Source organism: Silene latifolia, chromosome 3, assembly GCF_048544455.1.
Source record: "Silene latifolia isolate original U9 population chromosome 3, ASM4854445v1, whole genome shotgun sequence".
In the NCBI taxonomy this organism is placed as follows: domain Eukaryota; kingdom Viridiplantae; phylum Streptophyta; class Magnoliopsida; order Caryophyllales; family Caryophyllaceae; genus Silene; species Silene latifolia.
Genome location: NC_133528.1, coordinates 1404435 through 1418388, shown reverse-complemented (window position 1 = coordinate 1418388; position 13954 = coordinate 1404435). Strand labels below are relative to the sequence as shown.

The 13954-nt window shown below is 40.8% G+C and overlaps 1 protein-coding gene across 1 annotated transcript; it reads right to left on the bottom strand.

Annotated features, from left to right (window-relative positions):
• Positions 1-4581: 4581 nt before the first annotated feature.
• LOC141646646 (2-alkenal reductase (NADP(+)-dependent)) lies at positions 4582-13195 on the bottom strand. Its single transcript, XM_074454536.1, has 5 exons — positions 12818-13195; positions 6553-6733; positions 5790-5956; positions 5396-5478; positions 4582-5141 (listed from the first exon to the last, which is right to left on the bottom strand). Exons 1-5 carry the CDS (start codon positions 13040-13042, stop codon positions 4760-4762), a joined length of 1038 nt encoding a protein of 345 aa, XP_074310637.1. The 5' UTR covers positions 13043-13195; the 3' UTR covers positions 4582-4759.
• Between the last annotated feature and the right edge of the window lie 759 nt (positions 13196-13954).

The window sequence follows — 13954 nt, the reverse complement described above, 5'->3', positions numbered from 1 at the left end:
TCTCCGGAGCTGCTTGCGAATTTATTTGTAAACACACGGTCGAGGCCAGTCGTGCAAGCCTCGCCATGATCCGAGATGGTCGTCCTTCCACCACCAACAGGAGCCCTCTCATCACCGTCATCATTAACAACATCAACATCATCCTCATCCTCCAACTCCTCCACGAGGGGCAAATCGCCCCTACGGGAGAAGGGGACCTAGGGCCCCGAGTGTCTTAACGGGACGGCATCTAGTATCCCCTCCTCCTCAAAACGCGGCGAGAACCCCGGCGCGAAGCACCGGTCCCAAGATCGCAGAAGACATGTTCACAACAAATTACTAGCGAAATAAGAGAAAATTTGTTTGTTTACCTCAGAGAAAAACACTCACGGATCGAAGATCGAGAATTTGAAGAAAAGAAAGCCCCCGAAAGTTTAGAGAGATGAAGATTTTGGGAGAAAATTTTGAAAATTTGAGGAAATGAAAGTAATGGCCAAAATCACGGAATAACCGCCCTATTTATAGGGAAAAGCCCATAAAGAAGGACCAATCAGGGCACGACCCATGAAGCGTCAACCAATCGCAAGCAAACACGTGTCGACATGCAACCATGGAATGTCAATCGTTGCAACGATTGAATGTCAATCAATACTACGATTTACCAAGCGTATTCAACACGCCCATTCACATCTCTCCGCCTGTTCATCTCCCTCAGAAAATTCCTAAGTTCCCGCTCTCCGCCGGCCACACGATCGACCAACCCATGAAGCACGGCCGGGGCAATCGAAATAACCAAGCACTCACAAACCCTGGTCTCGCCAAGATCATCATTCTTTCCCACATCGGATACCCTTTACGCATCCATATGGAGGGGGGATATAGTAGGCCTACGAATGATCAAGCCGATGCATCAGAAGAAGCCGACGCAAAAATTTTTGCAAAATACTTGCGCAGAATATACGCTCAACATACATCGGAGCCCATGCCACGGCATAGACTACGCTGGGGGCAAATTGATGGGGCATATTCTGCACCGCTGACCAAGTCAACATATTGAGCAAGGTCAAGGGTATCCATAGCAAAGTCAACGACTTAGACGACCCTAGCCGACACAATCCATCGGCTCTGTCACACTGGGTCTCGGCCGGACAACTAGCGGCCGGGACGCATATCCGCGTACTCATATCCAAGACCCTCGGCTAGCCTCCTCAGGTCCATCGGCCGAGGGTAAAACGGTCTTTCCACCTAATGAGCCACTTGGCCACTTGGCCACTACGTGACAAAAGGTGAATGCCTATAAATACTCCTCAACCTTCATTGAGGAAAGGATCCACAAATTGACCTAATAACCACTATTCATCTGGTAATATCTTCCTTATCTCTCTACAATACACTCTTAGCCAAGTAACAACGACTTACCTCTCTAAGTTTACTGACTTGAGCGTCGGAGTGAGTACGCTCGGCCGAAGCCGAGCCCTCAGTTTGTTCATCGTTTCAGGAGACCGCAGGAAGGATTCTAGCAAGGACATCATTCTACTAGCTACGAGTGGTATCAAACATCTGCTCTGGATTTACACCCGGAACAATAATAAAATGGGTACATTTACTATGTAAATAGGTACGAAATTACTATGAGACGATCAATAATAAAAAGGGTACGAAATACAAATAAAAGGGTACGAAAAATTGGTCTCTCAATAACTTAGTGAGAGACCGTCTCTCCCAAGTTTTAGTGCTCTGGAATCTGGATGGAATGAAACGGTTTACTGTGAGATCGCTATAGTTTTAGTTGTACAATAACAAAAGTTGAGAGATTCAAGTTTGAGTTTTATTGTTCATTATATCTTCATCTTAACCACTAATCTATTCCTCTTGTTTCATAAAAACGTTCTTATTGGACTCGGTGTGTGGATACTAGTGGAGGCACTACAATTGGAGTGCTCTTGGTTATTCGTAGGAGTTGGGTTATTCGGATCCGGTTCTTATTTTTTTATTTGCTGGATATTATTTGCTCACGGGTTAATTCCGTTGTGATGTAATTCGAATACTCTTTTATTTGTATTTAATTCAGATTTTAACATGCATATGATCCTAGAGATTTGTGTATTAAAATCGTTTAAGTACGGACAAATCTCTTCAATAGGATCAAAATTAAAAAACTTTGACAAAAAATATGCTAATATACTCCGTATATTTGTATCAAATGAAAAAAGTCACATTATAAAATTACTTATTATTAATAAAAATGTGTACATTCCGTAACAAAATGGGTACATTTATTATGAAAACATACTTCGTATATTTGTATCAAATGAAAAAAATCACATTAGTCAGGAACAATAATTAAAGGGTTAAGAAAAACACGTAAATAACACGAGAAAAACAGTCTATCAATAATTTAGTGGGAGGCTGTTTATCACAAGTCTTTATTTTCATTATGATCATAAACCTTCAATTATAGGAATATAGGATAGTTTCTTGTTATAAAATCGTCTTCTCAAAAAATTTTGATGAATTGTAATGGAATTTGGTAGTACTTCCCCGTGCTAGTTATTTGTTGTCTTATTTTATTTTCGGATGTTTCAATCAATTGTTGTCATTTCTATTTTAGGAATGCGTTTGATAAGCAATTTGATCATTTACAGTCAATTTAGTTCACTTGTCATTTCATAATTGTCTCCTTCCTTTTTCCTCACTCTCTGTGTCAAAATCAAAGGTTAACAATAGACCGAGACGGAGGAATATATGTTAATGTCATATGTGACGGGTCTAATACGATGGATCAAAATTTTCTAAGGTCGGGTCAAGGTGACCCACATAACGTGTTGACTGGATTTATTTGGCGAGTCAACTCAAGTTGCTTGTTTCTACTTCTTAAATCTTTAATGGTCCAGCTTTTTGTCACAATTTCCTTTGTCCTTGTTAACATTTCACACCTAACGTATAGGTTATTGAACATTTAATTAACCAGTCCGTTTTTCTTCAGATGGCTGTTTCTCGTCTGAAATAAGACGGGTAACATGTCATCATTTTGCAATAAAATGTTGTTATTTTCTGATAACATGTTACCATTATTTTCTGCATTATTTTCAGGGTAAAAAATGACGCATCTAGTCATAACATTTTGTGAATTAAATGGTTATATTTTCTTAAAAAATGACAACATTTTATCCGTCTTATGTCAGACAGGAAAACACCCCGTCTGAAATAAAAATTTGCGTTAATCTATTATATAATCAGTTGTATATACAACTCATTCAGTGTTGTGGAGTTTTGTTACAAAGTTGTCGACTTGTCGAGCTCTATTAACAAAATTATCGAGTTATGATACAAAGTTGTTGAGCTTAACAGAATAATTATTAAACTCAATAACTTCGTAAAATAGCTCAATAACTTGTAAAATAACTCAACAACTTTGTGTGAGAGCTCGATAACTTTGACGCGGTTGTACATAGCTCTTATACAACCAGTTTTAGGATAATATTTGTGGTTATTGAACCTATTTGTACTAGAACTGCCCAACTTAACGGCCTGGTCCGGCCCGGCCCGACCCGCCTTACACGACCTCCTAGGTTGCCATACCCAAGGCTAGAGCTGGCAATGGGCCGTGCTGTGCCAACTCGTCGTGTTCAGCCAAAGTTTTGGCCCGGCCCAGGCACGGTCAATCTTACTTTTAGGTCGGGCCGGGCCGTTTCTCCAACCTCCCTACCGTGGCCCGGTCAAAGTCGTGTCGTGCCATGTCGAGACGTCGTGCTTTGGATATTTTTAATTGTTTTTTAATTATTTATCCCTAAAACCGTCGTGTTTGTCGTGCCTGGCCCGTCGTTTTTCGTGTCGTGCCGTGCCTAGGCACGTCATTTTCCCCTCTCACGCGTCGTGGCCCGTCCTCAACCCGCCCGTGCCGGCTGCACTATTCACTCGGGTCGTGCCGCCCGCCGTGCCAGAGCACGAAATGCCAACTTTACCCAAGGTAATGTTATTGCCGTTGTCGTCGGTTCTTGTTAGCATCCCACCAATTTGTGTCGAACTATTGGTTATCTATTCTCGACTATAATATTTTGTCGGTATTTTTCTTTTTGGGCATTCGCATTTCTTAGACCATCTTATCGTGTTTGATATAAGCTCGGTAGCATGGATAGTGTATGCTCATCATAGATTAGTTTATCCGCCGCCTAAATAACTTTGTTTTCGTTGGGGTGTGTACGAAGATTGATTAAATTTATGGGAAAGAGAACGGAGGAGAAGGAAAGGTTGAGGAAGCTTAAGAAGCGGATGAAGAAGTTAACGAGGGGAAAAAAGGAGCTTAAGAAGATGACCGAGGTGAATTTGGCAGAGACGACTACAAAAGTTGATGAAGACGGTCATCTAAATGGAGAGGAGCTGATGCTAGATGTTTCTGCATCTTCACAAATTGATCAACTAAGGTGCATTACATCACCTAAAAAGAGCAAATCGGAAATTTAACGGAGGAGCTCAATTTGTGCACTACAGAAGCCGACAAGAAAACTGCCGCGCATTCAGAGGTCATCTAGTTCAGCTTAATGATGCCGAACTAATTTTTCCTGGACGCTTTCCCAAATCCGACTACTCTGTACATCAAAATTGACATGCAGATGAAAGCAACTCTCGAATAGATGTGGACCGACTTGTCTAAATTATTGTTCAAAGAAACCATTGCACACTTCAGCTATAATTTCGCCTAATTGTGTTGATTAAAGTCCCGAGTACTTTTGCATCAGCAGAAACAATACTGGCTCTAAACGTTCATAAGCAATTTGAATCAAGCCTCGGAAGAAACGCAAACAACCTGCTTGCCAACATTTTTACCTGTAAAAAGCCCGGCGAGAGCAGATGGCGCGTTTTCAAGTCCGTCTGTCATGTCTTCAATGTACACAATTTTGCCTTGTTTGTAGTATTCACAAACCACCTGTGAAAACTCGGGATACAAATGCAAGTAATCACTCTGAAGGAATCCCTGCATTCTAATGCGCTTGCTGATCATGACGAACAGGTTGTGGGTCCCTTCTGTGTCGTGATAGCTGTGTTGAGATACCATGCCACAGACCGCAATTCTACCGTGAATTCTCATGTTTAGTAGTACTGCATCGAGCATGGCCCCTCCGACATTCTCAAAGTATATGTCGATCCCTTCAGGAAAATATCTGCATAATGTAATGGAGTATTAATCTGTTTCGAGATAACCCGTACTGAAAACTGTGTACATCATACTGCTGTTTCCTTCGCTCGCTTATCAGAAGCACGGTGGTTGAATGAATTATTTCGCTCTATTCCAATTATATCTTTTTTTTTTGGGCAGCCGTAAAGAGAAATGATTCCAATTATATCTAAAATTCTCAAACCCAAGAATAGTGTCTGGATCTTTTCAAAATAAAAAATCGGCTAATTTGTTACTCGCCTTTTCAAAGTTGCATCAAGATCTTTCTCTTCTTTGTAGTTGAATGCATCATCAAACCCGAGTTTCCTTGTCAAAAGATCAACCTGACATCCAACGGTTTTCATTACGTGGATAGAATTATGGAAGAACACACTATTCTTAAAAGAATACTCCGTATGATGGAACAAAACAGAATGCTAACAAGATTGTGCTGGAATTTTCATTTTGTGAAGCATTAGTCCGTCCGATTCAAATCTCAACGCAATTTGCGTATTTGCATAATGCCCCAATACAGTCTCGGTGGTTTAACAATAGGAAAAGGAAAGTCTTTGCAGAAATGGGCGGTAACATCGTAATGAATACTGTAACAGTCTAACAGAACATTCGGTGAATGGGAAAGTAGACGAAAGTTAACCTTTTCTTTTGTGCCAGCACTTCCAACGACGAAGCAGCCATGAAGTTTAGCAAGCTGACCAACGATCTGCCCAACAGCTCCTGAAGCTGCAGAAACGAAGACACGGTCTCCCTTCTTAGGAGAGCAAACTTCGTAGAAGCCTGCATAAGCTGTAAATCCTGGCATGCCTGCACAAGTGCAGAGAAGAACTCAAATTCAAAATAATGGTAAAGCCGTCATTGCAGACAACAACATTAAACCAATGGACTCGAGTCTTAGATGAATAAGGGGATTACGATGCGTAAAGTATTGCATACATTATCAGCATTACCCCACTCAGAGCAAACTTAGCAGTGGCGGACAGTGGACACTATACAGTTTGGGTAACGGATCCAGCATATACAATTTTTCCCCTACACTTCAAGACGGATCAACAAATTCATAAAAAACAGAAGGGCAAATGATTTTATGGCCATTATGACCTATAAAACAGTCGAACCGTCACTGCAGACATATTTGACAGTATATCAGTATATCAGAAGGGCAAACGATTTTATGCATACAGAGAGGCTGTTTCCGAGTGACAATTTGACAGTATATCACCGATATGAAAAAATCCCAATAAAGTGAGAAAGCGTTTAGCTTATACTGCATCATTATAAAAGCTTCAAGCCAAAAGCATTGAATTAATCATTTAGCCAAAGCGGAATACATGACTAAGTCGGCTTCTCAAAGAGCAATCGAAACAAGTCATTAGCGTAAAAAAAGCGAGAGAATTTCATACCAAGAAGACCTATATGATAAGAAAGAGGAATGTCATCATCCTGCTGAATTTTTCTTAGGTTCTTTGTGTTCTCTATTAAGCTGTACTCCTCCCACCCCGTAAATCCGGTTACAATATCTCCTGGCTGGAAATCAGGAACATCTGAAGCGATGACTTTGGAAATGCCGAGTCCTTCAATAGGCTTAACCAGAAATAACCCAATTATTAACAATATCTCAGTCAATATTCCCATATCTTCCACACAATAAAATCCTCTCAAATAAAATCACAATAATTGTCATATATTGGTATTAACAGTAACTATGCATTGTATAATTCATTTAGGTTGATTGTATAAAGTTCCTTACCTTATTTACATAGGCTTAGCTCACTATATATATTGTAACATTCCTTTGACAGTAATACAATTCACATTCCTTTAAACCTATTGTCTTATATGGTATCTTCGAGCCTACAACGATCCAACCCTCTCCGACCCAAACGCCACAGCTTCAAACGCTCCAAACACCAAACCTACCCAACTGCCGCCATGACAAACAACCACCAAGACTCCACCATTACCAACCCCCACGACGCTGCTCACCCTCTCACGGCACCCAACCTTAACCATGTCGTGAAGTTGAACCCTCTAAACTACACGACATGGAGGTTTCAATTAACCAACATCTTGTTTGGTCTTAGCCTTTTAGGCTTCATCGATGGCAGCCAACCTATCCCTGCTGCCACCACCCTCGATGCCGCCAAACAAGAGGTACCCAACCCCGCTTATATGTCTTGGCTAAAACAAGATGGACTCATACTCGGTGCCCTTATGGGTACCATAACCGCTGCCCTTCAAACCTTAATCGTTAGGGCTAAAACAGCGAAGGAAGCATGGGATATACTTGCCCAAACGTATGCTAATCCATCGCGTATTCACATACAACAAATTAAAACCAAATTTGATTCGATTTCTAAAACCACGGATCAAACCATTACCGAGTATATTCACTCGATAAAAGCTTGCGTGGATCAACTTGCCCTTTTGGGTAAAATACTCGATCCCGAGGACGTAATTTCGAGAGTCCTTAATGGTCTTGATTACGAATTATATAAATCTGTCATAGACCAAGTCCGAGCCCGCGATACACCAATCTCTTTCGAGGCGCTCCATGAAAAACTCCTTCAACAGGAGATGATTCTCCAACACAATCCACCCACCAATCACTTTCAACCCTCTGCCAATGCGGCGTACAAAAACTATAACACCCCTCGTCATCACTACAAATCATCACCCACCTACAACAACCAATCAAACCCCACTGCCGCCACCTACAACCAAGCCACCCCTCGTCCTTTCAAAGGACGGTGTCAATGGTGTCGTGAAACCGGGCACGTCATCGCTAACTGCCCCTATTTCCGCAAGCTCTACCCCAGCATCGTCTTTCCTGCCCCACCACCAAATCGCCACCATCAACCCCAACCACAAGCACATGCCGTGGGTATGACAGCAGGTCCCTCGGCTCTCAACCCTAACTACCTACTAGACAGTGGTGCGAGTCACCATGTAACCCACGACCTTGACACACTCGCCTTTCATTCACCATATTCCGGTCTCGATGAGCTCCTTATAGGTGACGGTTCCGGCCTCCCAATTGCTAACACAGGTACTGTTAAAATAAATAATATTAATTTGTTCAATGTTCTTCATGTTCCGAAAATAGCACGTAATATAATATCGATATCGCAACTCTGTCGCGACAATAAAGCTTATGTTCTTTTCTCACATGATCGTTTTTTTGTTAAGGCGATGGCGACGGGAACCACGCTCCTACAGGGCCAAGTTAGAGACGGAATTTACGAGTGGAGTCCTCCGACACCGCGCGCCTATACTACAACCAAAGGACCCGCTCCACTGTCGTTGCATCATAGACTAGGACACCCCTCGTATGATGTAATGAAAACAATTAATAAAGATTTGCAATTTTCTATTCATAATTTCGACCACTGTCAGTCTTGCAACATTACCAAAAGCAAGAAATTACCATTCTCGCATTCATCATTTCGCACTACTGACTCGCTCCAACTATTATTTTCGGACCTTTGGACGAGTCCCGTACCCTCATTTGATAATTACAAGTATTACGTTATTTTCGTCGATCACTTCAGTAAATATATTTGGATGTATCCACTAAAACGAAAATCCGAAACCAATCAAGTCTTTATTCAATTTAAAGCCGTTGTAGAAAAATATTTCAATAAACCAATCAAACATTTCTTTTCCGACAATGGAGGAGAATATGTTAAATTAAATACCACACTTTTAAATAACGGAATTTCCCACTCGACCTCTCCTCCGCATACCCCCGAACATAATGGGTATGCCGAAAGACGACATCGTCATATAGTTGAAACGGGCCTCGCCCTTCTCAAACATGCGCACCTACCCACCAAGTATTGGCCATTTGCCTTTAGCACCGCTACCTACCTCATAAATAGACTACCCACCCGATCACTAAATGGTAAATCCCCATATTTTATGATTCACAATAAGCAACCCGACTACACCAACCTCCATAACTTTGGTTGTCTATGCTACCCATGGCTACGACCCTACACCAAACACAAATTAGAAGACCGCTCCATTCCTTGTATTTTCGTTGGTTACTCAACCACGCAAAGTGCATTTCATTGTCTTGATCCAAAGACTCATCGAATATACACCTCTCGTCACGTAAAATTTTATGATGATATCTATCCCCTCGCCACTACATCGACCACCACCCTACCATCTCCCACAACCGATGAATGGACCACATTCTCCCTCCACATTCTTCCTCCCGCTGCATACACGCCACCAGTCTCCTCTTCCACCCAACCGCAACCACCTCACCCTCGACCACCCCTCACTCATGTCTACTCTCGCCGTCCACTCACCACAACCCAACCCCACGTCGACCCTACCCCAACACCATCCCCATCACCCACTATCCCCACCCCCTCCACAACTCCCTCCACGGCTGCCACCCCCATCGAACCCCCTCCCATCCCCCACACAACATCCTCCACTACCCCTGCCCCTAGCACACCTCATCCCAAACCTCCTCAACCAACTAAAACCATAACAACCCGACTAGATAATAACATTCGTCGGCCCAATCCCAAATATGCCAAACTAGCTCTTAAAACCCCGCTTCCAACCGACCTTCCTAACACCATTAAACAAGCACTTGTTCTTCCACATTGGCGCAAAGCCATGCAGGATGAATACGATGCTCTAACCCGTAATCATACATGGACCTTAGTACCACGATCAACAGCACAAAATATTGTTGGTTGTAAATGGGTATTTCGAAACAAATTCAATCCCGATGGAACTTTAAAGCAACATAAGGCACGCCTCGTTGCAAAAGGTTTTCATCAAAGACCTGGCATTGACTACACGGAAACCTTCAGTCCCGTAATAAAACCCACCACCGTTCGTCTAATACTGTCACTAGCTGTAATTAAAAATTGGTCCTTACGGCAACTTGATGTGAACAACGCATTCTTGCAAGGCAATCTTACCGACAACGTTTTTATGAGTCAACCACCCGGATTTATTAATCAAACCAACCCCGACTATGTCTGCAAATTAAACAAGGCAATCTATGGACTTAAACAAGCTCCTCGCGCCTGGTACACTGAGCTTAAAACCTATCTCACCACTGTTGGTTTCAATCAATCTATCTCTGACCCATCGCTTTTTACTTTACAAAAACCTACACTCACCATCTACATGCTTATCTATGTCGATGACATTATCATTACCGGACCTAACTCATCGCACATACAAACCTTTATCGCAAAACTTTCTGCTAGATTTTCATTAAAGGACCTTGGTCCCTTATCCTATTTTCTAGGCATTGAGGTAACCCCTAATGACCTAGGACTTCACCTAAGCCAATCCAAATACATTCAAGATCTCCTCACCAAATACAAAATGGCCGATGCCAAACCAAATACGACACCCATGGCTACGTCACCATCATTAATTCGGGAAGACCAACACCCCATTCATGAGCAGTCCAACTATCGGGCAATCGTTGGGAGTCTTCAATATCTCTCCCTAACCCGACCAGACATTGCTTTCTCAGTCAACCGATTGGCTCAGTTCCTCCATCACCCTACATCGACTCATTGGACGGCACTCAAACGCCTTCTCAGATATCTTCAAGGAACCCCGAATCACGGAATTCAACTCTACAAGGACACTCCTCTCTGTCTTCATGCATACTGTGATGCAGATTTTGGCGGTGACAAAGATAATTATCTGTCCACCACCGGCTATATCACCTATCTCGGGCGCAATCCCATTGCTTGGTCCTCTAAGAAACAAAAGGGAATTGCTCTATCTACGACAGAAGCTGAATTTCGAGCTATTGCCTCCGTCACCACAGAAACCTTATGGCTCCGCAATCTCCTATCCGAACTCAACATCCATGTTACCAAACCTCCTGCCATATTTTGCGACAACATTTCAGCCACGCTCTATGCCAAGAATCCGGTCTTTCACTCGCGAATGAAGCACATGGCCATCTCCTTTCACTACGTCAAGCAACAACTACAGCTCGGTCAAATACGCATCTCTCACATTGCCAGCAAAGATCAGCTAGCAGACATCCTCACCAAGCCGCTGCACAAACACCAATTCCATGAGCTCCGCGACAAGCTTGGCCTTATCTCCAGAACGTCCAACTTGAGGGGGCGTATTAACAATATCTCAGTCAATATTCCCATATCTTCCACACAATAAAATCCTCTCAAATAAAATCACAATAATTGTCATATATTGGTATTAACAGTAACTATGCATTGTATAATTCATTTAGGTTGATTGTATAAAGTTCCTTACCTTATTTACATAGGCTTAGCTCACTATATATATTGTAACATTCCTTTGACAGTAATACAATTCACATTCCTTTAAACCTATTGTCTTATACCAATGAGTGTTAGTGTGCGCAAAATAACTCGGTTCAACAAGATCTTATCAAACATTTTATTCACATATCATGTTCGATACTCGACCCTCAGACATGGCTATGAGGCTTAAGACACTCCTCTTAAGCCAAAAACATTAGCGTTTTTCAGAAAACTGCCTAGTCCGACACTTGAACATGCATAGTGACAGATACTTCTAGCTGTGTCCAAACGTTAAAATATCTGCAGGCCAGGTTCAGCTCGTAAGCATTTAGCAAGAAAGTTTTCAGTTAAGAAATTCCAAATTCACCAACCTTAATATTCACCGCATCATATGCCTTACCAAGGTCTCACATGTGATACCGTCTCATACAAGTTGTGTTATCTAAATGACAGGACTTATCCTAGTTCCCTAGCTCCCTCATCAAAAAAAATGAATCAAACAATAATTCATCAATCACTAAGCAAAATCCATAAAATGCATATATTCCCACTACAGAGAACAATTCACTAAAACTGAACAAAAAAAAGGCGGAAATCATGAGCAAATTTCAGAAAATTACCGAGTCCGGCACTCAAGAAATCATCTCAACCAAAAGCTTAAGTTGATGGTTGGAGTCCCAAGATTGATTTTATACTTTAACACGCCCCCTCACACGAATGCTCATTGGGCTTGAAGTGTGGATGCAACTACAGGCCTCCGCATAACCGGTGCTTAATATCCCACTTTAGAAATTGGGGGGCGGTGGTTGGAGTCCCAAGATCGATTTTATACTTAATAGGCACTTGGACATGCACAATGAATTTAGCTTAGCAAGCAACTATATCATTATATCAAACTCAATCAAACTATAATTCATCAATTTTAAACCCAATTTGAGACCAAAAAGAGCAACATTTAGCATAAATTTGACAAACCCATCACATATTTCACCAAACTCCAACAAAATCCACAAATACCTATTCCTACTGCATCGAACAATTCACAACAACTAAACATAATTACATAAGGGCTGAAAATACAGTAATGTACTCCCTCCGTCCCAATCATTTGTTTATTTCTAATTAAAATACCGCTCACAAAAAACAATAAACAAATTACTAAGACATAGGGAGTATCTTGCCGGCGAGTCCCAATCATTTGTTTATTTCTAACTAAAATACGGACACGAGAAAATAAAAAAATAAAATAAACAAATGATAGAGACGGAGGAAGTACTTGCCACTTGCCAGCGACAAAGGAAGGCAAGTTTATATCTAATTAAAACACTGGTCGGAAAAAAATATAAAAAAAATAAATAAATGACTGAGACGGAGAGTGTACCTTGCCAGGAACAAAAGGAGGCAAATAAGAATTATAGTTTTCGCGCATACGAGCACGCATATAAGGATCACAAGAAAGATAAAGGTTCTTAACAAGAATTGAAGAAGACCCTTTTGCAACATTTAGATTAATCTTGTTTTCTACTATTAATTCAAGGTCTGTTGCTAATGGAGCTCTATCTATGTACTCTTTTAGTATTATTTGCTTGTTGTTCTTCTCCTCCATTTTTTTTCGGAATTCTAGTAGTAATAAGTCAACAAGACAATGAAATCGATTGGATTTTGATATTGTAAAACCGTCTTATATGAGAATTTTTACGATTGGAGGTTTATATACAATTGAATTTAATTGAAGTTGACAAAGGTGGTTGGTGTTACGTGCATGACTGTCGGTTAGACTGATAAGAGTGTTTGGTTGTTACCCGTCCGTTTCGCAGTTCAGATCCTATGTCCCATTATTGTGTCTCATCTTGTGTTCCATTGCCTTAATAGATTGACACCTCATCCTTAGATGATATCTACATATTTATTTTTAATATTTATTACTTATGTGTCGAATGGAGAGATGATAATGGGACACAAGATGGGACAAGAAAATGGGACAGGGGATCCGAACTGTCCGTTTCGTGTTATCTTTTTAAATTTAGTTTTGTTCCGATGGGTATATTTGTTTTAGTCTTTTAAGATTAAGATCGGTAAATAATACAAGAATTTTATTTGATGTGATACTTTTTTTTTTTTTTGTTAATTTTAGGCATTTTGTAACTTAATTTTTCTGAATTAACTTAAAGAATCTTTACTTTTTCTGAACCGAACTTATGAGATCGAAACTTTTTAGATTTGAACTTACAAAATACTGAATTTAAGCGGACTATACATCTAATGTATTACATTATATGATATAGTTTCATCACTTTCTAAATACTAAGAAATCACAGCTTATATTACACAAGGTCTAAACCTAGTTTAATTTTTAGTAACTCGATCTTTTATATTTTATAACGACCTCACAATAGAGTTGTTGTACTATTTTACATTGGTTTTTATCAAGGCTGCGCTGCATTACTAACTGACAGTTCTACACCAACATTATTTTTTTGGTTTAAAAGAAGTCGCAAATGTGATTTTAATGCTGACG

Excerpts from the sequence above, each read along its gene's own strand:
- LOC141646646 (XM_074454536.1), bottom strand. The coding sequence starts at position 13,042 with ATGGAGGAGAAGAACAACAAGCAAATAATACTAAAAGAGTACATAGAT. Across the intron at positions 6,734-12,817 it reads CTCCTTTTGTTCCTGGCAAG|CCTATTGAAGGACTCGGCAT; the intron begins GTACACTCTCCG and ends TTTCTGGTTAAG. Across the intron at positions 5,957-6,552 it reads TTATCATATAGGTCTTCTTG|GCATGCCAGGATTTACAGCT; the intron begins GTATGAAATTCT and ends GCACTTGTGCAG.